Consider the following 26,493-nt stretch of genomic DNA (forward strand, 5'->3'; position numbering starts at 1 on the left):
TGATAAAGCAGAGAAAACTTTTCCAGGCCTCAACTTGCGTCAGGGCTAATTCATTTCAATTTCCAAGGCCCCGAGGGACTATTTTGTTCCCACATATTGATAAAAGGTTGCTACCAAAACAAATCCTGCAACTTAAAAAGACAGACAAGAAAAACTCCCTTCCCCCCTTTAAAAAGGAATTAACTTCCCCTATGAAGTCATCTGAGACACAGAATCAGATTTCAACTAGTTCTGTTTTTCTGGTCTGCATAACCAGAGCAAGCCTGGCTACCTATCAGGGAGGGACAGGAGGATCCCCACCCTTCTTGGAGTTCTCTCTGAGCTGGGCTCCTGACTGCCCTTGTGGTCAACAGAAGGGACAAGTGCCTTAGAACATGGACTGTCAGCACTGGGAGGGGCCTTAGAACAGGGGATGTCAGAGCTGGAAGGGACCTTAGAACAGGGGATGTGAGAGCTGGGAGCGGCCTCAGAACATGGAATGTCAGAGCTGGAGGATTCTTTATAACACAGAATGTCAGGGCCAGAAGAGTTTCCAGAGAATATAATTTCAGAGTCGGGAATCATGCCTCATTTCACAAATGAAGAAAATAAGGCCAGTGAGCTGTCCAACATTACATTTCTAGCCAATGGCATACCTGAGACTAGAACCGAGGTCAAATGGCTTCCATTACAAGTAGTTTTTTTTTTTTGTCCCATTGCTCCTTCTTCCAAGTCCTTTTCAGTATATCCAGTCCACAGTGCCAGTTAATACCTGGTTGGCCCTGGGCCATCTTTTTCACCTTCCTAGGCCTCACCTTCCTCCTCTGCAAAGTGAAGACATTGGAACTAGAAATTCTCCAAGGTCCTTTCCACCTCTAACATCATGTTTTCCAAGCTCCCTCTCAGCTCAGCTCAAACAGTCAGCAAGCACTTATTATGCTCATACTGTGTGCCAGGCACCATGCTAAGCAGTGAGGATATGAAGAACTCAACAAAGACTTATTAAGCTCCTACCGTGTACCAGCCACTATGCTAAGTCCTGGGGATATAAAGAAGTCAATAAGCACTTATTAAACTCCTACTGTGTTCCAGGCACCATGCTAAGTCCTGGGATGTAAAGAAGTCAATAAGCATTTATTAAACTCCTACTGTGTGCCAAGCACCATGCTAAGTCCTGGGGATATAAAGAAGTCAACAAGCATTTATTAAGCACCTCCTGTGTGCCAGGCACTATGCCAAGCACTAAGGATATAAGAAAAGACAGCAACAGCCCTTGCCCTCAGGGAGCTTATAGTATATTGGGGGAGGCAACCTGTGAACCATTAAAGACTTAGTCTGCGAGCTGACCAACAGAGGGAGGGCATGAGTCAATTCAAAGATTTCCTATAGACAGGAGGACATCAGCTGGGGCTGGAAGGAAGCCAGAGAAGCCAAGAGGGAGAGCCAGGGACAGCTGTAATCGTTTCTGTTCCAAGGTCCCTCCCAGCCCTGACATTCCATGAAAATCCCACCCCAGATGTAACTCTACCAGCACTTTCCTTGGTTTCCTTCTTTGGAACCAGACCAAGCTGTGGCATCATCTCCCTGGGGACCCAAGGGGAGAAAGTAAGTCTGTTTGCACTTGGGAAAACAAAATGATTCCGAAAACAGCTGAATTCCCTTGAACTAGGGAGCAGGTCAGTGATGGAGCGGATGGGGAACACAAGAGCTCTGTGGAAGTGATTGATTATTTATCTGCAATCAAAGGCACCTCCTCCTGTGCTGGGCCTCAGCAAACAAGTGTACAAAATCAGGGGACACGTGAAACCAGGATCTTCACGGGGCCTGTCTGAAAACGTCCAGTTATTCAATCTCTCTGCTCAGCCAGTGACATCAGTGCCAATCAATGGTCCCCATGCCCTGTGGTGCGGGCATGCTGCAGGGCTGGCTTAGCCGGGCTTGGTTTCATTTCACATCCTAGACCGTGTGAATGAGCAGGTTTGTGCTATCGGCCAACCATGACTGATAAAATCGGTGACTGCAAAGAAAATGAAACATTGTGGCCCATTTAAAATAGGACCCAACCAGGGTCAGGCCACCACCTTCCCCAGACCACTCCCTAAGGCTGGATGTACTCCTGTCACCTGAACAAGGCTGACTGGTTGGTGGGTAGCTGCCTGATCTGGCTAGAGGCATACCGGCTTAGACTAATACAACTTAGAAAGTCAGAACTGGGAGGAACCTTAGAACATAGAATGACAGAGATGAAAGGGTCCTTAGAACAGGGAATGTCAGAGCTGGGGGAAGGGGGGCCTTAGAACATGGAATGTCAGGGCTCAGATGAGGCTTAGAACACAGACTGTCAGAGATAAAAGGAACCACAAAATTCATCTGTTCCAACCATTTACCTTTATAAAGGAAAGGGAAATTGAGACTAAGGGGAAAGAATTCACGTCCCTATGGGTAAAAGTCTGTCAGCATTTAGCCTTAGGTGGGTGTGGACCCAAGATTTCCACCTTCTTCCCTGTTAGGGTTCTGGAACAGCTCCCCCTAACCTAGGTCTTGCTTTGCCTTCGTCCTGGGTCTGTGTTGGACTATCCAGAAAGAGAGTATGTCTCTGGTGCTAATTGGGTGCATGGGCCCCAAACACGGTTAATGCAAAAGGGAAAGAATCAGAGAAGAAACCAAGACTCCATCCCTAAAATAAATGGCAAACTAAATGCTTTTTTACAAATCAACTGGAAAATACATTAGGAAAGCCAAGAGATTAAGTATATAAAAGGACAGATCCAGACAAGAAAGGACAAAAAAAACAGAATTAAAGTAATAGAAGATGAGATTTTTATAGGACTTTATACTTCCAAATGGCTTTCGTAAACATCCTTATTTCATTTCGTTAAACAACCAGTTTATTTGAGGCCGGTAGTGCCAGCCCATAGATTATCCCAACTTTGCCAATAGTGAAACAGAGGCTCAGAGAATCCTAGAATTTAAGGCTCAAAGGAAACCTGGAGATCTGCTAGTCTAACTCCTTCATCTTACAGATGGAGAAGCTGAGGTCAAGAGATGGAAAAGGGACTTAGACGAGTCACCCAACTGGTAAGCGGTCAAGCTAGCCTTCAAAGCCAGATCTGCTGCTGATTTCAAGTCCAGGACTCTACCCACTCTGCAGCCTTGGTGAGACCCAAAAATGAGGCAGTTCAGACACCTTTGGGTTAGCCCCACACGAATTCCAGGAGAGGATCTCTGTTAGGGATGCAAACTTGGAGTTTGGAGTGGGGAGAAGATGTATTTTGATTCTTTTTCTCAGACAAATCTTTGGGAGCTGAGATTTCCTGTTTCCCTTTTGAAAGAAAGGGGTTCAGGCCTGACAGCTTCCTTAAGAGTTTGTTTGCTCAGGACAGTAAACAAAAAGGCCAAGAGTAGTCCCTGTCCTCAAGGAGTTCACTTTCTAATGGGGAAAAATGATCTTGGGAGTCCCTGAGGACATAACAGGTTTGAGAGGAAGCCCAAGGGTCATCAGCCTGTGACATGACAACTCAACACTCCATGTGGAACCTAGAGCTAAGGACAGGGAAGAGGCTGGCCTGCTCCACCCAAACAGGGCCCCCAGCAGTAACAGCCTGCTCATACTTGCAGCAGGTATCTAAACACCTTGCTCAGGCCTGAGGTCTTGTTTCTCTGCCAGCCCGCTGGGGCCTCTGCATTCCATGCAGCTCAATGAAACAGGGTCCAGAATCCAGTGGGCAGCCACATCTTGCCAAGATCTGTGAGAGGGTGGGGCGCCACAGCTGTCTCAACACTGCACCCTCCTCCTGCCCTCCAAGTGGAAGACAATTAGAAAGGAAGAAAGATTCATTGAAGAATTACCAAGGTGAAATTACAGGTGTGCAAAAGTACAGAGACACTGCTAGGAAAAAACCCCAAAGAGCGGGGCGGATGAGGGAAGAGAAGGGATCATGAGGCAGTTTAATTATTGCTGCCTCTGGGGGAAACCAAATATTTCTTCATTGCGCAGTTCAGCAAGAATTTTAACTCTGTGTGGACAGCTCCCAGTCAATCTAACATGGAAAAAGAAGGGAGGATCTTCAGAAAAGAAAAGAGCCATTGTCATTTGACTTATGAGCACACCAAAGCCCAGAGAGGGGGGTGACTTGTCCAAGGTCACTCAGCCAGCCTAGAATCCAGGCTTTTCTGACTTTTGCACCCATTACAGGGTTCTGCTTCTCCTAAGAAGGTAAATCCTTATTTCTTGAGTCAAAGGACCCAGATTTGCATCCAGCCTCTCCAGAATCATCTGTATGTATGTGCAGTCTTTGCAACTTTTAAAAGACAGTAATAATTGTGTCCCTGGCCCCTAGCACAGAGAAGGTGCTTAGAAATGTTTGCTAATTCCAATTTTTGGATTCCTACACCAACAATTTTTTTTGCTACATGAAGCTTGCCTGTCATAGGGAGGCAAAACAGCATTTCATGATTTATTCAGCAAATATTTATAACATGCATTACGATGTTCAGCCAGCCCTGGGGGCAATGGAATGATAAGCAATATATGCCAGATGCCCTCATGGGGCTAACCACTGCAAAGGTGACCAGTGGAGAATGCTGAGCCATGCCACAATAATGAGACAGTAGGTGCAAAAGTGATACATGAGGGCCTTCTGGGGGCTGGAGGACGGGGAGATCACTACCAGCTGGGGAAGTCAGGGAAGGAATCAGGAAGGCTTTCTGGAGAGGCTGCCCCAGAGCTGAGCCAGGCTGGGCCTTCTCTGCAGCAGGGACATGCCACTCCTCTGCAGTGGAACAACAGAAGGGGGTCTGAACCGTGCCCCATGTTCTCGGCAGCCCATCTGCATCCTGTTCTCTGACATTTGGAAATCTGAATCCCAGAGCAATGCTCCCTGGGAGTTGACATGAGGGCTGTCATTATTTGGTAGACAAGGCAGAGAAAACTCAGAGAGACAGAATGGAAAGAAGGCTGGGCCAGGAATCAGGAGACCCGGTTCTGCCTCTACTGGACCATGGAGGGGAGGACAACTCCCTCTCCAGAGTCTCAGCTTTCTCATTTGTTAAATGAAGTTTTGGGGCCAAATGATCTATATAGGCCACTCCCTGTTCTAAGTTCCCTTCCAGCTCCGATGTTCTCTGTTCTCGGACTAGGAATTCTCATCATGCTCCTTTGCCTGGGTTTAGAAGGACCTGCATCATATTGGGTCCATATCAGATCACCCATTCACAACATGCCATTAAGTTATTCTCAAGTCTAGAAAGCACACACAGTCAAAGGATTCTCAGGCTTTCCCCTCAGGGCAGTTTATAAAAAAGCATTTATTCTAACTGAGTCACTGGATCTCACTCGAGCTGTTCCTCAAGGCTTGGAGCTCTTGGGCATTAATGAGTTAACCCTCCAACTCCAACCTACCCTACCAGGTCTGACATTTCCTAAAAAGGGTCGAGAGGTGCCCCAGCCCCAGCCCCCATTTTATAGCTAGGAGAACAAGCTAAGGTTGAGTGTCTTGCCCAGAGTAACACAGTTAAGATCATAGGGTTTAGAATTAGAAGAGACTTCAGAGGTCATGGAATTCAAATCTCCCATTTTACAGATGAGGAAACTGAGGCCTTGGGAGCTGAAAATACTTGCCCAGGAACACAGAGCTAGCATGTATCTGAGGCAGGATTCAAATCCAGGTCCCCCTGACTCCAGGTTCAGTGCTCTAACCATTACATCACCTCTGGAGAGCCTGCCCACTCAGTTCAGCTTAACTCAGCCTTCACCTCCACAAGTATGGAGACTCCACTAAGATTTTAGTGACTCAGTGGACTCAGTGACTCAGAGACCTCAAGTCAGGACTCACATCTTTGTGAGTTCAAATCCAGTCTTAGAGACACTTAGTAGCTGTGTGACCTTGGGTAAGTCACTTTACCCTGTTTGTCTCAGTTTCCTCATCTGTAAAATGAACTGGAGAAGGAAACAGCAAACTACTCCAGTATCTTTGCCAAGAAAACCCTAAATGGGGTAAGGAAGGGTCAGACATGACTGAGTTCACTCCATAACTCTGAGGCCCATCGCACTTTGCGATAGCTTTCATGGTGTGGGAGTTTTTCTCTATTTGCCTCTTCAAACCAGGGTTCCTGCCCTCAAAACAAGTGTGAACAGGCTTCCTAGAGGAGTGAGCGTCATTTATTTAGAAGTAGAAGGGCTCTTAAAGAACATCTAGTCTCATGTTACCAAGAGGGAAATTGAGGCACAGATGGAGGAAACATTCAACACCTACTCACACAGGGAAAAAGATGCCAAGCTGGAATTCTGTCCAGGTCCCTCTGACTCCCAAGGTAAGCATTTTTTCACTGCCTTTGACCTGGGCCTTGAAGATTAAATGATGATACTTTCAGCCCCTTCCTTCTGGGCTCATTCCTTGCCAGGCTGCACTCTGGACTCTCCAGTCTTTTTCTATCACATCCCACTATAGGACCTTCTCTCTGTCCTGTTTTTCACCTTCCCCCCTCATTTGAACATACACTCCTTGAGGGCAGGGTCTCTCTTTTTACTTGGAGTTTCAGCACCAGCGCCTGGCATATATAATAAGCATTTAATAAATGTTTCTTGACTTAAGACACTGACTTCTCCATATTGGGACTAAAACCCCCATTTGGCAGGGGAAGAGACCCGAAGCTGAGAGGTCTGCCTCAGATTCCTCAGTTGGGAGGTGGGCAGAACCAGAAGTAGCTCATGGGTGTCCTGGATCACAGTCTGGGACTCATCCATCTTTGGCACAGACGCGTGCTAGGACTCCTGACCTTAAATCCCAGTTCTGCCCCTTCCTAGTGACCTTGGGCAAGTCACTCCCCTTCTCTGAGCCTCAGGAGGCTGGACTTGATGCCTTCTAAGGGTCCCTTCCAACTCCAGAGCTATGACCCCTCCTCCCCTTTCCAAATGGGTCTGAGCTTCCTGTAACACACATCTATTCCACAGCCAGAGTCTATATGGTGAGTAGGACTCCTGCCTTCCAGTCCCACCTGAAAAGGACCCAAGGTCATCACAGATATTTGGACAGGTGATGGGCCAAAGCCAGTTATGCTCATGAAGTAGAAACTGATGCAAAGTCAATTCCAAAAGTCCTCCTTTCTGTACGGGAATGATCAGATACTTTCTAAGTTTTAGAAACTCTTCTTTGGTTCCTCAAACATCTCTGATAAAAATCTTTGACTTTATTAGCCTAGGCACGACTTCCAATTCAATTCAATGCAACAAGCATTGATTAAGCACCTACTGAATATCAGGCACCAGTTCTTGGGAGGGGGGATAGAAAGACAAAGAAAAAAACAGCCCCTGCTCTCAAGTTTACATTCTATGGAGGAACCACATGCACAAAGATACAGAAGTAATTACATTTACACAAAATAGTTATAAAGTAGTTTGGGGGCAGGAGGGCAGAACTAGCAAGTACCAGGAGTAAAAAAAAAAACCGCTTCAAGATTAGTGGCACGTGAATTTAGGCTTAAGAGAGCTGGGGGTTCTAAGAAGCAAAGGTGAGGAAGGAGAAGATCCTTCACAGATATGGTAGCCAATCTGGGCAAAGGCACAGAGGTGGGAAACTCCACTATTGCTGATCTCAACCATAAATGGTTTCTATGACTTGCTGTGGTTGAAAATTTCATTGCCCTGTGGCCAACTGCTGGTGATGAGCCTCTCTAAAACTGGCTGAATTAGTCCCAGACTGAGAGATGCACGGTCCACAAATGCATGGGGAATGATTAAAAAGCTAGAAAAGTCTTTTCTACTTGGTAAGCCTTAAAACCTGAGTTCTGCTGGCATTCCCTTCAAACACCATCATGTCATGAAAGACTGTAAGCACTCCGAGGACAGGAGTTCTTTTATTCTTCTCTCTGTATCCCTAGAGTTTAGCACAATGCTTGGTATACAGTAGGTGCTCAATAAATGCTTTATTGATTGATGATAGAATGTTGAGAGTAGGGGCTATTTCTCATTTTTATGTCTCTGTATCCTCTATGCCTGCAAACGGTAGGGGCTTACTAAATGCTGCTGATTGGTAGATGATGAGGCATTGGAGGAAAACTTTACTACGAGTTTATCTAATGCCTGACCCAGGTATAATAGTTTGACCAAAGGCCTCTCAATCACTGGAAAGTTCTGGATTTTAAGCCAGGAATATGAATTCTCAGGCTACACTATTCTGCCTCGATCTGCCCCCAGACCCAATAGTGTGTCCAGGAAATAGAACTGTCAAATCTCTGAGCTGGACTGGATCCCAGAGGCCCACTAATCCAACCTGGACCCAGACCAGAATCCCCACTACAAGTGGACATGGGCCTCTGCCTGACAACCCCCAGGGAAGGAGAGCTTACTACCCTCCAAAACAGCTCATTTCACTCTCCAGGTTAAGAGGATTCTCTTGACATCAAGCCAACTTCTGACAACCTTCCACCGAGCCCAAATACACCTCCCCACCTTGAGTTTACTGTCTCTGGGTAGCCCCAGGGAAATGTTCATGCCACCTCTACTTGCACACTTCCGATGATGGGGATCTCACTCCTTCTGAGACACAGCCCGTGCCATTTTTAGACACTTCCAACTGTGAGGAATTGGATTTCAGTTCAGTCTGAGGCGAAATCTTCCTCCCCTGCAATTTCCACCCGTTAGAGTGGGTGGAAGTTATAGGAGCGAGCCTTCCTGTCTGTCAGGGGCTGGAAAGCTTTCAGACATCAGCCTGCGGGCTTTCAAGTGCTCAGAAGGACTGAAATGGGGATGGTCTCTGAGCTTCTCAGCAGGAGGACCCCTTACACAGACCCTACTCCACCCGCCCCAGCTGTCAGGATCTCCTCCCCTCCCCTTGTAAAGACATTGTGCATATGTGTTTTATATAATTTTGTGTGTCTGTGTTATCCCCTGAGGGCAAGAACTCTTTCATTTGTGTTCTTGTCTCTCCTACTCACCTGGTACAGGACAGGTGCTTAATAATTATTAGTGATCAAAAGCAGGAACTATTTCATGTCTGCCTGTGTTTCCCCAGTGCTTGGTATACTATAAGAGCTTAATTGATGCTTGCTAGTTGATTTAGCAACTAACTCATTTCTAGTGCCCTCCTCCAATTACATTTTTACAGGTTAATGGGTAGAAGCTAAGGGCAGGGGGGCTAAGTCATTTGTCTGTTTCTTTTTCAAGTTTCCTCCTTGGTAAAATAAAGGGACTAGACAAGATGATCTCCCAAGAGAACTGTACAGGATGACCACCCAAGGGGGTCAGACAGGATGGTCATCCAAGGGGGCAGGACAGGATGACCACCCAATGACACCAGACAGGATGACCGCCCAAGGGGGCCAGACAGGATAGTCACCCAATGGGGGCCAGACAGGATGGTCATCCAAGGGGGCTGGACAGGATGGCCACCCAAGGTCCTTTCTAGTTAGGCCTAGGATCCCATGACAACCATATTGATGAGAGAACCAGAGACAATCTTACATAAGAAAAGGTCGGAGGAACTGGGAATATGTGTGCTAGAGTATAAAAGAGTCAAGGAAGACATGAATCCAACCCTGAAGAATCTGAAGGGGGGGGGTCACATGCAAGGGGGGATGGACACACTGTGTTCATCTGTTTACACATCATGTGCCCTTTAGAGAGTACAATCCTGGAGAGCAGGCACTGTCTTTTGTTTCCTTTTGTATCTCAGCACTCAGGATGGTGCCTGGCACAAAGTAGGGGCTGTATAAATGTCCATTTTATCATCATTATTATAATATCTAAGAAAAAGGCCTCTGAGGAGCATAGTGTGGTCCCAAGGCAGTGACAAATACCTTAGGTTGATACTGAATTGACTGAAGTCACAAGGAGGCTGACCCAGCTTAAGTATCGGAGAAAACTTCCTAACCAACAGGCTTATCCAGAAGTGGGATAAGCTGCCTTGGGAGGGGACTGAGTGCTCTCCCCCTGATCGCCCCTCTCCAGTACGACAAGGAATAGGTTAGACTTGATTTCTCTTCCATCCCTTCCAACTCGGATCCTCAGATCAAGCCCCACTTCTGTGCCTGGTACATAGACACAGAAGTGGACCCAAATTCTGCAAATTTGCAACTTAGGGAAGTGTAAGGACTAGCCTGGAGTCACACAATTAAGAAACATCAATCCATCAGGCCACAAATACTTATAACGCTTCTGTTATGTGCTAGGCCCCATGCTGAGCACAAAAAAACTGAAATGAAAACCGTCTCTGCCCGCCAGAAGCTAAGAATCTACTGGGGGAGCCGATGAGTAAGTATGTTGGTAAATACAGGGTCATTTGGGGGAAAGTACTCAAGGCTGGGGGGCAGATCAAGAAAAGCTTGGGGACTCCCAGTCGAGCTCTCAAGTTACAGACAAAACTCTTTGCTTTGAGACACACAGCTTCTCTCACTTGTATAAGCAGGAGACAGAATGAATACCCACTTAGCCAACTGGGACCCACGCCTTTGCAAGGTATGCTCTGCAAACACGGCTCATCCAGCCCAGTGAGGGACCTCTTCCTGACTTTGTCCTCCTCTAGACAATGTTTGTTTGAGTTTCTACCCTCTTGTTGGTTGGACATCAAGGTAGTCAGGCCATTAGGTAATGATTTCCTGGCTGAATATAGAAAACCCAGCATGGGGGCAGGGGGGTGGAAGGAGCTCCTTCCTACACTTGTGGTAGCTTCTACTTCAACATCCCACGTCAACACATGCCAGCATCAGATTTCTAAAGAGAAGGGGTAATTTAGATAAGGGGCAGCTTTATCTAACGTGTTGATATCACAAAGAAGCCTGAGGTTATAAAAACTTGCTAGCCTCTATAATGAAATCCATTGAAATGAAATTCAATGCTACTCCAATTCTCAAATGCTTGCAGTCATGGAGAATTCTAGAAATCTTAGAATCCCAGAATTCTACAATTCAAAAATCCCCAAATCCTAGAGTTCAGGCATCCCTAGAATCTTAGAACCTTCTGACCTAAGGACTCCAGGCAGAATCTCAGAACCCCATACTGCTAGAATCCTAGAGTTCAGGAATGCCAAAATCCTAGAATCCCGCAATTCTAGAATCACAGAACCTCAGAATTTTGAAATCCCAGAATTCTGGGATCCTAGAACCCCAGAATTCTAAAATTCAGGAATCTCCAAATTGTAGAGTTCAGACATCCTTAAAATCTCAGAATGCTCTAAGGAATCCCAGACAGAATCTTAGAACCCCATACTGCTAGACTCACAGAATCCTAGAGTTCAGGAATGCCAAAATCCTAGAATTTCATAATCCCAGAATCTTAGAACCTCAGAATTTCAAAATCCCAGAATTCCAGAATCCTACACCAGGCAAAGCACTGCAAATCAGAAATCAAAAGAATTGGAAAGAGATCTTAGGATGTAAACTATCCAAGATATAGCCTCACCCCCCCCCCCCCCCCCCATTTTGTGGCTTTTTATAGTGCAGTACAATGCACTGTAAAAGGGGCTGAGGGAGATACACAGTTTAGATAAGGCTCAGTCCCTGCCCTCAGGAAAATCTTAAGGAAATCTATGACACATGCCAAAATACCTGTTTTGGAGACTGAGACACTTAGGTAGCACTGCAGTGGACAGAGCTCTGGGCCTGGAGTCAGGAAAGCTCATCTTCCTAAGTTCAAATCCGGCCTTAGACACTTACTAGCTGGGTGTCCCTGGGCAAGTCACTTCACCCTGTTTGCCTCAATTTCCTCATCTGTAAAATGAGCTCAAGAAGGAAATGGCAAACCACTCTAGTATCTCTGCCAAGAAAACCCCAAATACAGTCATGAAGAGTCACTCACCACTGAATGAGGACAACAACAAAATTCCCATAATACAAGACACACAAGAGGTCCAGAGTGGGAAAATCAATACTGGTATGAAGGAGGGAAACAGAAAACTCCCCACAGATGGTATCATTTGAATGGGCCTTAAAGTCTGGATTGGAATTCAATGGGTAGAGCAGATGTCAGAGGTCATTCTAGATACAGTTCTCCACAAAACCAAGGTGTAGGAAGGATATACCTTCTTAATTTTAAAGGAGAATATTGAGGATGGGTCCAGTGAGGGGAAATAATTTCCCCAAGGACACACAGCCAGTTAGTTCATTAAAAAAAAGAAAAAAGCTAGGGTTCTAATATGGATCCCCTGATTTCCAGTTCAGGGCCTGTTCTATTACACAAGGTTGGCTCCTGATGAAACAAACATTTACATTATGCAACTGACTAAGATAAGCATATGTTTATTTGCCAGTCCACTGGGATGGCTGCCATTTTAAAAGGCTCTGTGACATCCATGAATCTAATGGAGTGAAGAGTGAGGGAAAGAGAAAAAGGTTTGGGGCCAGGGTTCAAATCCTGTTTGCTACTTACTTAACCGGGATGACAAGCCATTTTTATCTTCTCTGAACCTCAGTCTCTTCCTCCATAGGATAAGTGGGTCAGACTAGGTGGTGAGCCCCTCTCTGCTTTTATTTCATTCTCTGAAAATTTGGAGGGGTTGGATCGGAAGGCCTTTGAGGCCCCTTCCTACCGTAGACCTAGGGTCTCATAAAGACACACCTTGTGGTAGCAATAGAAATGAGTTTAAATCGTTCCCCAGACACTTGCTGTATGACCTTGATGCAAGTCAATTAACCTCTCTGAACCTCAGAGTCTTCATCCAGGGCTAGAGCAGAACACCTGGCAACCCCACTGTTGTTCCTCAGGGACAATCACACACTCAAGTCACTGACATGCTTCATCTCGTATCTTTAAATCCATTTCTCCACTTGTGCTCCCATTCTCCGAACCTAAGACTGCACATGAGCCTGGCTGCCCCAGAAAGTCTCCTGAAAGCCAACTTGGCATTTTCTCATTGTGGCCCAAGCCTAGGAGTCAGCAGAACTTAGGTTCTGGACCTCAACTCTGCCAGCATTGACCCCCTTTCTCTGAGGCTTTGTCCTCCCCAGTTTAAAAGGAAGGAGAAATAAGGGTCCTTTTCCTAACTCTGATATTCTCTGTTCTAAGGCTCTTCTCAGCCCTGGCATCCCCTGTTCTCAGTCCCACCCAGCCCTGGCATCCCCTGTTCTAAGGCCCCTTCCAGCTCTGATATTCCCTGTTCTAACATTGCCTACAGCTGTGAAATTCCATAATCTTAGATGGAAAAGCAGTCAATAAAAAAACAGCATTGATTAAGCTCCTACTGTATGCCAGAGACTACGGCTAGAGATACAAATAAAACAAAGTGATCCTGTCACTGCCCTCATAATAGCTTTAAGCCAAGGTTATCACTAAGTAAACTTGGCAGGCGAAGGAATTCTTATCCCCATTTGACAGAGGAGGAAAGTGAAGCTCAGAGAGTTTAGGTGACTTAGCCAAGGTCATACAACTTATAAGCAGAAAAGCCTGGGCAGGAATCCAGGTGTCCCTGAGGCTCCCCTGTTCAGAGGCAAGACAAATCCTAACTCCAGGCAGATGAAAAGGTAACGGAAGTCAAAAGAAAAGAAGGGTGGTACAGAGACCACCTGAGTCAGAGGAAAGGGATGGCTTTAAATTCTAACTCTGTTACTTACTATCTTAGTGACCTTAGCCAACTCACTTCCCCTTCTCTGGCCCTCAGTTTTTTCTTCATCTGTAAAATACGATGGTTTTACTTCAAGGTCCTTTCAGGCCCTTTTGGCTCTAAAACCTACAATGCTATAAGAGGGTCAGTCTATTGGAGTCCTCTGAATTCCAGAGGAGAAGGTGAAGCTCCAAGTGGCAAATTATCCTACAAAGATGCTGACTGTTGAGTCCAGTGATGCTAAGAGCCAAATGAGAAGAGAGCAGACCTGGCGAGGAGCTAGAGACTTCTGACACACATCCCTCTCCTTTCTCTCTCTTCTCTTCTCTCTCTCTCTCCTACCCTCCTTCCCATCCTTCATTTCATTTCTCTGCTTGAATTGATCTATGTCCACAATCAATCAATCAACTAGCACTTCCTAGGTGCCTACTATGTACCATGTGTTAGGAACACAAGAAAACGCTCAAGGAAAGGGAAAAGTGTGCGTGTATATACATACATAAATATATGTATATATACACACATACATACAGGTCATATATGTGTACATATGTAGGTCATACACACATACAGAGAGAGAGAGATGTATATAATACCAGGTACTATGCTAAGCACTTTATAATCTCATTTGATCCTTATAGCAACCCTGAAAAGTAAGTGCTATCATCACCCCCATTTTACAGTTGAGGAAACTGAGGCAAATGGGATTAAGTGACTTAAGAGTCACACATATCTGAGACCAGATCTTTCTGACCTGAAGCCAGTACTCTATACGCCATACCACCAGCAGCCTCTAATCAGACTCAAAGAACTTCCATCCAATCAAAGACAAAAAATGAAACAATCCCTACCCACAAGCTTATATTCTAAAGGAGAATCCCATCCCACCCTTATAGAATATAAACTCTTTATGGGCAGGTCCATGGTTTCATTTTTGCTTCTGTATCGCCAGTGCCCAGGACATAAGAAGTACTTAAGTACTACTGAATGGAATTGGATTGAAATCAGCCGATCTTCTTTTCCCCTAAAACCAAAGAATGGTTCCAAGACATAGGCATCCCCCTGCTTCATTCAGGGCATGGCATGAGGCAGGAGACCAGGGATCCTGTCTATAAGTGTGGGACAGACTAGTTATAGAATGCTCTTGGCCATATATCCTTAGACAAATCTCTTCACTTTCTAGGTTTCAATTCCCTTATCTCTAAAATGAAGGGGACAGACCAGAGGACATCTAAGGTCACTGACCAACTGAAATCTATTAATCCTGTGGTCCATATGACATCTAGGAAACAGACCCTCTGCTTAGAAAGGGTTTAAACCAGATTTTATTAACCTGGGATCCATGAACTTGAGTTTTTTAAAATTATATTTTGATAACTTTTTCAATGTAATCAGTTTTCTTTCTAATCCCATATATTTTGTTTGATGCATTTAAAAACATTATTCTGAGAAGAAGGGGTCCCCTAGCTTTGCTAAACCAGCTACCAAAGAGGTCTATGATTCAGAAAGATGAAGAAGCCAGGTTTAAACCCTGGGTCAATTTCCTCAAGATCTGATTTATTTCCACTAGGAAATGAAACTGACGATGCATCCCAACACACCGGTCACTTGGCCTATTCAGACGACCCAAGGGAAAAGGAAGCCACCAGGTGTTTTCCTCATCTAACTTTCTGAAAAGAAGCCACTGCCCCATTCTTCTGACCTATAGGTTTCAGCTCTCCCTGGGAAAGAAAGAAAAGCTTACAAGGTCAGGGGGCTCTGAGCTGGCCTGCCTCTTCCTCAGCGAAGAAAACCTTTGTTGGCTCCGGACAGAGAACCTTCGAAAGGACTCCCGACTTCGGGATGCAAAGTGTCGGAAGGAAGCCGTCCGCTTGAAGGGGGTCCTACTGGGGCCCTCACTGCTAGTCCGCTCATGAGCCACAGCCGTGGTTACCAAGTTCAGTGCCTCCTGGAAAGAGCGCCGCACGGTTCCCATCCACTGGGTCATATGGCTCTGGGCCACTGTCAGTTTGTCTCCAAGGTAATCCATGGGGAAAGAGGGGAAGCAGAGGGAAAAATATGATAAACCAGAGTGAAGCCAGTGCCCCACCTTTCTGCTTCACTTGGGTGACGCTCACTAGCCCCCTCCTTCTTCGTTGCTTTGGTCTTTCCCCAAGAAAACTAACATGTGCGAGGGGCTTTGGGAAAGTCTCCTCAAAATAAATCCATGAGCTACAAAGAAGGCAAGTGGCAAAGAGGGTCCCTGGAGGGCTCTGGAAGCATTGCCCCCAGGTTACAGAGTTAGCATGTTCTCTTCTCGTTGCCCATTCGATTCCCAAAGACCCGATAACCTGACAGAAAAAGGCAGCTGACCATCTGGACAGGAAGGGGAGCCTGGTTCAAGCTGTAGGTTTCATTCCTGAACATGACAGTCGCCTGAGAGCTGAGATTCACTGGTGCCTGTTCACTTTCTCCCAATCCCACAGGTAAAAGAAACAGCTGCGCCTACGTGTGCTGCCCCCGTGAGTCTGTTAGCAGCTGGACCGAGCTCATGTTCCAGGGGCCAGGGGAGGGGAGTAGCACGTTCCGTGTTTATCCAAAGTTCCAGCTGGAGCCCCCCACGGTCCTTTCACCGGAATGTTTCCACGAGTGATCAGCCTGGGCTCGCCTCTTCCCAAGGGAGACCACCCCAGCGCCTGTTGTCCGGGAGACTGGATCTCACCAGGTCTTTCCCTAGCTCTAACAGCAGTTCATTTCCGGAGGCAGAGATGGCCCCAGGGAGTTGGGCAGCACGGAGCCGGACAGGGAGGGGACAGCTCCTTGTGGCCTGACAGTGTCCTGGATGACATCAGACTCTGGGCTTGGAGAGGGGCTTCATGGCTGAGGAATGCAGAGGGTTTGGGAGGCAGGCAGCTCCCTTCTCTGTCTGGGAGTTTCAAGATACTCGTCAATGTGGCTCTTCCCCCCACCCTCTTCTCTCACCCACCCTGCCGATCCCTGGTAGAAAGGCAGTCAGAGATTTATTCCCAGACATGCATGCATAGCTAAGAGGGAAATACATACAGAAAGCTCTCTGGCAGTCCCGACGTGCAAATCTTTGGCATTTTCCCTGAATATCTGGCAGCTGGGGAGAGGCTTGGAGCTGCTACGTCTAAAGCTTTAAAATGGGTTCCCTCATTCCTTTCCTGCCTGCCCACTCTCCCTCCTTCTTTCCTCCTCCTCCTCCTACTCAGGAGAAAACAATGAATAGGTGAAGCAGCCACAGCAGCGGCAGCAAAGGTCTGCCCGAGGAAGGAAGGATCTGAGGCTGGGCTTTATTACCGCACAGGCAGAGGTTGCTATGGCAACCCTGGGGAACAGCATCTGCCGGCTGCCTGGGCAGGCAGGAGTTGAACTGAGAGATTGCAATGATTCATAGTTTGCACAGATCACGTGGGCTCAACCTCAGTGCATTTTAACCCTTCTCTGGAGGGGATGGCACGTGTGGCGGACAGGTGGGAAAGTGGCAGTTTTGTACAACTGGACTACCTGAACAACTGGAGGGGCAGGGGGAGACGCAGTACCAAAAAGGAAGGCCCTTCCTTAGAACATATAATGTCAGAGCTGGGAGGGGCCTAAGAACAGGAGGTGTCAGAACTGGGACTCCCAGAACAGGGGTCTTCCCACCATCCCATGCTGCCTCTCAAAGGATCACTCTCATCACTTACTGTTTCTGTTGTCACTGATATTTATATGTGGCTTTTAAGGTTTAGAACCACTTTACACAATTATCTGATTTGTGCCTCATTACAATCCTGTGATGCAAGCAGGGTAAATAGTGGTTAATTATTAGCCCCATTTTATGGATGAAGAAACTGAGATTCAGGGAATCCATGAAGCAGAACTAGGGCAGCGGATGAGGTTCAGGAGAACAACAAATAGTTCTTGAACATGGACTACAGTGAAATGTGGTGGGGGAGGGAACAAGCATTTATTATGCGCCTACTATGGGCCAGGCATGGTGTTAAGCCCTTTACAAATCCAGGTCACCCAGTCGAGAAGGGACCAGGCATACCCCAGAGAAGCAGAATGGATGACCAGAAAGACCTTAAGAGATCATCTCTTCTCATCCAATCCATTCATCTCAGAGCAGAGGTGGACACACACGTGGGTGAAGGACCGTCAAGACAGAGAGAAAACTGGTGGAAGGAAATGGGGATAAAGAAGAAATGGAAGGGGGTGGGGGGAAGAAAAGAGCTGAGATCAGACTGGCCCAAGAGACAGAACATGGAGCAGCGCTAGGAGCGATGTCATCAAGTCAAACTACTATGTGCTAGACATGAGAGAGAACTGCAAAGCATGAAATCACTTTACCCACAAGGTGTTTACATTTTAAAATAGATGGAAGACTTTCCTAAACAACAGGGCTCTATGCAAAATTGGATCAGGAGGGCCAGGAGGGGGAAGGTCTCTCCTCACCAAGAGTCTTTCCATTTTTATCTCTGTAACCCCAACGCACAGCACAGTGCTTCGAATGGCAGTGACAATCCCTGGGATCTTAAGAATGGACCTCAGAATCCACCTAATCCAATGACCCTATTTTACAGATGAGGAAACTGAGGCCCAGGGAGGTTAGATTTGCCCTAGGCCACAAAGGCAGTAATTGTCAGAGACAAGGTAAGTTAGACTACGTGCACTCTAACCTGATATTCTGTGATTCCGAAATAATAGTAAAAATAGCCAGCATTTATAAGCACGTACAGGCCAGGCACTGTGCGCTACATGATTTATAATTATTATCTCATCTGATCCTCACAAGAACCCTGGAAGGCATGTGCTATTGTTGTCCCCATTTTACAGATGAGGAAACTGAGGCAAACAATGGTTAAGTGACTGGCCTGGGGTCAGTGTCTGACTACTAAGTGTCTGGGGCTGGATTTCAATAATAGTCATTATAAAAACAACTACCATTTATGCAGCATTTATTTTATGCAGGCACGCTGTGCTGAACGGTTTATCATTATGATCTAATCAGATCCTCATAATAACCCTTAGGGACAGGTGTTATGGCTATCCTTATTTTTAAGATGAAGAAACGGAGGCAAACAGAGGTTAAGGGACTTGCTGAGGGTCACACAGCTGGGAAGTATCTGAGACCACATTCTGAACTCAGGTCTTCCTGATTGTGGGTCCAAGGATCTATCCACTGCACCACCCAGCTGCCCCACCTTAATGCCTGGAGGAAGAATGAGATTTGGCCATGGTCACACAATTAAATTCTGTTAGAGCTGGGCAAAGAACACTGACTCCCAGGCCAATGCTCCTCCTCCTCCTCCCCCTTCCCCCATTCCCATGGTAACTGGGAGGAGGGCTGCACCCCAAAACAATAACCTACACTTGCCTTATCTTGTGGAGCCGTGTTATCTGTTTATAGGCCCAGCTAGGACTGAGGGCCTATTTCTACATGCCCCAAAGCCTCATTATGATTCTTATTGCCCATTCCCTGCAAACTGATGGAAGCAGGCCTTAATTAACCTCAGAAACAATGGTATCTGGAAATGAAATCTTGGGAGAACCAGCCAAAATCCAATCCACCTTCCTTATCACCCCTGTTAGCACAATTGGAAATGGAACAGTTTTCCACTCCAGCAGAGGATGACTACTGGGCCCCAGGGGAAGATGGCAGGAAGGTGGGCAAGAATGCCCACTCCCGTCATTAACAGTCTTCTTAAAAGCTGGATTACTGAATGAGGCCATGGGCTCCAGCTCCCACTGAAACAGGCAGAAAGATTTGAGAAGCATGTGTCTCCCTGGGTCAGCGGCTTTTCCAAACATGTGTAATGTCTCCACACACACACGTATGTGTTAACACAAAACACATGCATATGTACACATACACACATGCATGAACGCATACACACTCAAACACATATACTCACACACAAACACATCCTTACACACATGTACACACACATGCATGCACATGCATACAGATACTCACGTGTGTGTGTGACACAAGACACACATGTACACACAAACATGAGTACATACACACTCATACATATACGCACACATAAATACACACTTACACATGCATGTACATACATTCACTCACAGATACATACACACATACATATACTCACACACGTATACTTGTGTAAACACAACATACACATGCACACATATACAATACATGAACACACACATATACTCACACACAAACACATACACGTGCACATACACACATTTACTCACAGATACATAAACATGCATACATACACTCACACACATACACACTCTTACACATGCATGTATAAATACAATACACACTCATATGTACACATACACAATACATGAACACATAACCACACACATACTTACACATGCGTGTACACACGCACTCACAGATACATACACATGCATACATATACACACATACACATATATGAATATATAAACATAATACACACATTTACACATAAACAATACATGAACACATACACACTCATACACATATACTCACGCAAACGTACTTACACGTACACACACACACACACACCCTATAGGTGAGAGAAGGTATAGGGCCTATATGAAAAGGCCTCTGCTTTCCTCCACCTAGGAGACAGGGTGTGTTTGCTCCAGGGCTGTCCCTTCAATCATTATTGGGAAACACCAGCCTGGATTTCCAGTCTATTTTTCTGGCATGTGGCTACTTTTGGCAGCTTAATCAGTGCAGCCATGTTCTCTAAACAAACCATAGAATGTACAATGTCGGGGCTGGAAAACCCCCTAGAGCAGGAGGGGTTTTCAAACCAAGGAGTGCAAAGGTTGGCAAAGCTAAACATCAAGTAATCTTCACCACAACCTCTGGGAGGCAGGTGCTATTATAATTCCCATTTTACAGATGAAGAAACTGAGGCAAAGAGAAGCATGACTTGCCCAAGGTCATACAGCAAGGAAGTGTCTGAGGCAGGATCTGAACTTAGGTCTTCCTGATCCTAAGTTCTGTCTACTCTGACACTCATCTGCCTATAGAAGTTATTATCATTATTAATATTAATTACTGAGATTATTCTAATAATATAATACATTATAGTTATTAATAATCAATATTGATTCTTATTATTATTATTTAGATGATGGTGCCTCATCTGATCCTCAAAACAACCCTGTGAGGTCTGTGTTATTGTCTGCCCTTTAGAAATGAGGAAACGGGAGCTCAGAGAAATGAAATGACTTGGCCAAGGTCACACACAGCCAACAAACATCTGAGATGGCGTTTGGATTCCTTTCTTCCTGATTCTTAGGTTCAGCTCACCATCCAGGAAGCTCTGCTCCTTCCCAGGTCCAGGGTACCAGAGGAAAAAGAACAGAAACTGCCTTCCAAAACTTTCCAAGGGTAGGGAACCTGGTACCCTCAAGGCCACAGGTGGTCCTCTAGGTCCTTAAGTGCAGCCCTTTGATTGAATCCCAACTTAATAAAAGGATTTGTTCTAGAAAACTTGGTCTCAGTCAAAAGGCCTTACCCAAGGACATATGGCCTCAAGGCCACAGGTTCCCCACCTCTGATCTAGATACCCTCATTTTAGAGAGGTAGAAACTAAGGAAATGGGATGATTTCCCCCAAGTCTCACATGTATTAAGGGATTTGAAGTCAGGGCCTCGGACCCTAGAGTCATTGTACTTCCAGGAGCAGAAAGCACTGACGATATTGGGAGATCCGAGCTGAGAATGTTCTCAGTGGAGTCTCTAAAATCCAGATCCAGGGGGTGGAGCCAAGATGGCAGAGTAGAAAGACGCACATACACATAGCTCAGAACCCACAATCCATAGAATGGCTACAGGGGAGTAACTCACGGCGAATTCTGCACCCAGAGGCCACGGAATATTGGAGCGAGGGAGATTTCTGTTCTGGAGAGACTTGCAAACCTCTCGCGGGGGGTCCTTCACGCTGTGGACTGGGCGCCAGGACTGGGAGCTGAGTGCAGCCCTGCCGCGGCCTCGGCACTGAGAGGAAAAGATCCGAACGGGCTTCAGGGACGGGATCTCCAGCAGCCACGCGGGTCCCTCCACCCACAGAGGGACCTGCAAACCTCTCACAAAAGGTCCGTCGCGCTGCAGACGCGGAGCCCAGCCTAGACCTGCTGCAGCCACAGCACCAAGAGAAACAGACCCGAGCAGGCTTCAGGGACGGGATCTCCAGCGGCCGCACAAGTCCCTCCGCCCACAGGTGACGGGGGTCAGTGAGAGAGTCTCTTTGATGGGTCGAGAGGGGAGTGGGGTGCCCCCATAATTCAGGCCCCCCCGGGAGGTAGAAGCTGAGAGGCGGCGGCAGACCGGGGCTCCCCAAGTGGGCAGGAACCTGGATCCATTGTGGAAGGTCTGTGCATAAACCCCCTGAGGGAACCGAGCCTGAGAGGCAGCCCTGCCCCGACCTCAGCACCTGAACTTAATCTCACACTGAATAGCAGCCCTGCCCCCGCCAAAAGCCCTAAGGCTGGAAGCAGCATTTGAATCTCAGACCCCAAACTTTGGCTGGGAGGATCAGGAGGCGAGGTGGGTGTGAGGAGAATATTCAGAGGTCAAGTCACTGGCTGGGAAAATGCCCAGAAAAGGGAAAAGAAATAAGACTATAGAAGGCTACTTTCTTGGAGAACAGGCATTTCCTCCCTTCCTTTCTGATGAGGAAGAACAATGCTTACCATCAGGCAAAGACACAGAAATCAAGGCTTCTGTGTCCCAGCCCACCCAATGGGCTCAGGCCATGGAAGAGCTCAAGAAGAATTTTGAAAATCAAGTTAGAGACGTGGAGGAAAAACTGGGAAGAGAAATGAGAGAGATGAAAGAAAAGCATGAAAAGCAGATCAGCTCCCTGCTAAAGGAGACCCAAAAATATGTTGAAGAAATTAACACCTTGAAAACTAGCCTAACTCAATTGGCAAAAGAGGTTCAAGAAGCCAATGAGGAGAAGAATGCTTTCAAAAGCAGAATTCGCCAAATGGAAAAGGAGATTCAAAAGCTCACTGAAGAAAATAGTTCTTTCAAAATTAGAATGGCACAGATAGAGGCTAATGACTTTTTTCAAAACCAAGAAATCACAGAACAAAGACAGAAGAATGGAAAAATGGAAGATAATGTGAAATATCTCATTGGAAAAACAACAGACCTAGAAAATAGATCCAGGAGAGACAATTTAAAAATTATGGGACTACCTGAAAGCCATGATCAAAAGAAGAGCCTAGATATCATCTTTCATGAAATTATCAAGGAAAACTACCCTGAGATTCTAGAACCAGAGGGCAAAATAAATATTCAAGGAATCCACAGAACACCGCCTGAAAGAGATCCAAAAAGAGAAACTCCTAGGAACATTGTGGCCAAATTCCAGAGTTCCCAGGTCAAGGAGAAAATATTGCAAGCAGCTAGAAAGAAACAATTCAAGTATTGTGGAAATACAATCAGGATAACACAAGATTTAGCAGCCTCTACATTAAGGGATCGAAGGGCATGGAATAGGATATTCCAGAAGTCAAAGGAACTAGGACTAAAACCAAGAATCACCTACCCAGCAAAACTGAGTATAATACTTCAGGGGAAAAATTGGTCTTTCAATGAAATAGAGGATTTTCAAGTATTCTTGATGAAAAGACCAGAGCTGAAAAGAAAATTTGACTTTCAAACACAAGAATGAAGAGAACCATAAAAAGGTGAACAGCAAAGAGAAGTCATAAGGGACTTAACTAAAGCTGAACTGTTTACATTCCTACATGGAAAGACAATATTTGTAACTCTTGAAACATTTCAGTATCTGGGTACTGGGTGGGAGTACACACACACACACATGCACACACGCACACATACATAGAGACAGTGCACAGAGTGAATTGAAGAGGATGGGATCATATCTTTAAAAAAAAATGAAATCAAGCAGTGAGAGAGAAATATATTGGGAAGAGAAAGGGAGAAAGTGAATGGGGCAAATTATCTCTCATAAAAGAGGCAAGCAAAAGACTCATTAGTGGAGGGATAATGAGGGGAGGTGAGAGAAAAACATGAAGTCTACTCTCATCACATTCCACTAAAGGAAAGAATAAAATGCACACTCATTTTGGTAGGAAAACCTATCTCACAATACAGGAAAGTGGGGGATAAGGGGACAAGCAGGGTGGGGGGGGATGATAGAAGGGAGGGCATGGGGAGGAGAGGCAATTCAAGGTTGACACTCATGGGGAGGGATAGGATCAAAAGAGAATAGAAGTAATGGGGGACAGGATAGGATGGAGGGAAATATAGTTAGTCCTATACAACACGACTATTATGGAAGTCATTTGCAAAATTACACAGATTTGGCCTATATTGAATTGCTTGCCTTCCAAAGGGAAGGGGTGGAGAGGGAGGGAGCTAAAGAAGTTGGAACTCAAAGTGTTAGGATCAACTGTCGAGTAATGTTCTTGCCACTAGGAAATAAGAAATACAGGTAAAGGGGTATAGAAAGTTATCTGGCCCTACAGGACAAAAGAGAAGATGGAGACAAGGGCAGAGAGGGATGATAGAAGAGAGAGCAGATTGGTCATAGCGGTAATTAGAATGCTTGGTGTTTGGGGGGGGGAGGGGATAAAAGGGGAGAAAATTTGTAACCCAAAATTTTGTGAAAATGAATGTTAAAAGTTAAATAAATAAATTTAATTTAAAAAAAAAAGAAGTTAGGGAAAGTAAAAAAAAAATAAAATAAAATAAAATAAAATCCAGATCCAGGAGATGAAAAAACCAGAAGCTGCACAGTGGGATGTCTTCGCTACGGAACATAAACCATGGAGAACCAAGAAAAGCCTTCTACCTATTTCTCTAGGGTTTCTATGATGCTCGGGGGAGCTAGATGGTCTCATGGCGCTGATAAGCAGGGAGTCTGCCAAGACAACTTTAATGGAGCCATCTTGGTGGATCCATTGGAAGGTATTAGATCTTTGCTGTTCCCACACCTTGTCTATTTTAAATTTCTTTTTGCTTGATCTAGTGGAAAGAGTACTGCCCTTAGGAATCAAGAGAACTGGGTTCATCCAATTAAACATTAAATATTAGGCTTCTATTCTGTACACAACCTAGACTGGGTGATGGAGGCAATGGAGACTTGATACATTTCCCTGTTTTCTTGACCCAACTTTGCCCTTGATAGGCAAACTTTAAAGAACTATACGCATGCTAGCTAGTGTGGCCTGGGTTCAAGTCCATGTATACTAGACATGAAACCCTGACAAATTAATTCACATAAATTTCTCAGTGCTCCAAGAAACTTTCTAAGACACTCAGCTGCCAAGGAGGAGATAACTTGCATTACTAGAGAGAAATCCTGTACATGGGAGGTCCCGAGACCAATAAAATCCACAAGTCCAGCCCCTAAGCCCGATTGTTGAAATCCCTCCATTTGACAGCTAAAGCCCTTCTCAGCCTAGCTCTAGTTGACCTTCTTATCCTCATTTAACATTTCAGATAATTCTTCAGTCCAGTCAAACTCATCTTGTTACGTTTTCTCATACACTAGCAGCACCCCATGCCTGGAAGGCACATGGTAATAATAAATTTCATAATTGTAAAGCCCAGCATACAGTAGGTGCTTAATAAATGCTGGTTGGTTGTTATTAACTTGTTTCTACCTTGTGGTCTGCTCTGGTGCCACTCACCATCCTTCCCCCTTCAATGGGCCATAAACTCTAAAAATTCAAATATTCACCTAATGTGACTAAGGATTGGCAAAGATCTTATGGACCATTTTTCCAAGTCCCTTATTTTACAGAGGGGGAAACAGCGTTAGGGAGAAGTGATCTGCCTATGAGCAGAGGTAGGATTCGAACTCAGCTACTTCACTTCACAATCCACTTCACCACATCCCATAAGGGCAGGTGACCACATCTACATGTCTTGTTTCCTCTCCGTGCATTTCTACTCCACCTCCCCCACCCCTGTTAGCCTTAGACTTGCAGGAAAGCTATTCAAAAGCATCATTGTAAAAATATAAGTAAATAAAAATGCACTCATTCCCTGGCTTAGCTCCCATAAAGGTTAATAAGCATGCGATCAATTACAATGACCAAGGATTCTGGGAAAGCCAATGGTGAACGCCCTCCCTAGCACAGCTTCCCAAACCACAAGTGGGTCCCACGGCCTTCAAACATTTAACAAACATTAACTAGGCACAAAGTGCTCCAAGATGGTCCCATCGATCTCTGAGGCTGTGCCATCCACCCATGCCAGGCTTCAATGCCTATGAGACATCTCTGGCATATCTGAGAGCCAACACCATTGTGGGCAGAAGAGGACACCCACAGCTTGTCCAGCTTCCAGAGGGGGTGGATTGCTGTGTGGTCTGGAACCTGTGAACCTCATTGGATTAAGAGTCCTCAAAAGCCCCTCCAAGCATTTATTAAACACCTATTATATACTAATAGGAAGCTCTGACATTCCCTGCTCTGAGGCCCCTCCCATCCCGGACATTCCCTCTTCTAAGGCTCCTTTCACTACTATGCCCAGTCAGTTAGCATTTATTAAACACCTATTATATGCCAAGCCCTGGGGATACAAAATAAGGCAATAGCCAGCCCCTGCCTTCAAGGATCTTACAATATAACAAGGGAGGCAACCTGCAAACAAACTTATCTAGAGCATGCATGTGCAGGATCAATAGCAAATAACAGAGGAGGTAAAGGAAGGAAGGGACCAGGGAAGGCTCCCATAGAAGGTGGAATTTTAGCTGAGAGGAAAATTATGCCAGGGCATCCAGGAGGGGCAGAGGAGGAAGGACAGCGTCGGCTGGCCACAGACAACGCTCAGTCAGGAGATGTCAGGTACCAGGGAGCTGCCAGGAGCCAGAGTGACTGGAAACAGGAACAAGAAGGCTCAAAAGAGTGGGGAGAGGGGGGCCAGCTTATAAGGGGCTTCGAATGCCCCAGGACTGTGTACTTGATCCTGGGGTGCTAGGGAGCCATTGAAGCCATCTGACAGCTGAATGGAGGACAGATGGGACTGAAGG

The 26,493-nt window shown here is 45.8% G+C and overlaps 1 protein-coding gene across 6 annotated transcripts in view; it reads right to left on the reverse strand.

Annotated features, from left to right (window-relative positions):
* KIAA1671 (KIAA1671 ortholog) overlaps positions 1-26,493 on the reverse strand; it is a 215,732-nt gene that overhangs the window by 48,081 nt on the left and 141,158 nt on the right. The window contains exons 1-2 of one of the 6 annotated variants that reach the window (XM_072600113.1): positions 16,554-18,693; positions 15,256-16,416 (exon numbers count right to left, since the gene is read on the reverse strand). The exons of 4 other annotated variants lie outside the window; for them this stretch is intronic. In XM_072600113.1, coding sequence (XP_072456214.1) covers positions 15,256-15,540 — 285 coding nt within the window. In that variant the 5' untranslated portion in view covers positions 15,541-16,416; positions 16,554-18,693. Of the gene's footprint in view, positions 1-15,255; positions 18,694-26,493 lie in introns of those variants that run through there. One more of the 6 variants, XM_072600112.1, reaches the window with a different exon arrangement.

This window comes from Notamacropus eugenii, chromosome 4 (assembly GCF_028372415.1).
Source record: "Notamacropus eugenii isolate mMacEug1 chromosome 4, mMacEug1.pri_v2, whole genome shotgun sequence".
Taxonomy (NCBI): Eukaryota; Metazoa; Chordata; class Mammalia; order Diprotodontia; family Macropodidae; genus Notamacropus; species Notamacropus eugenii.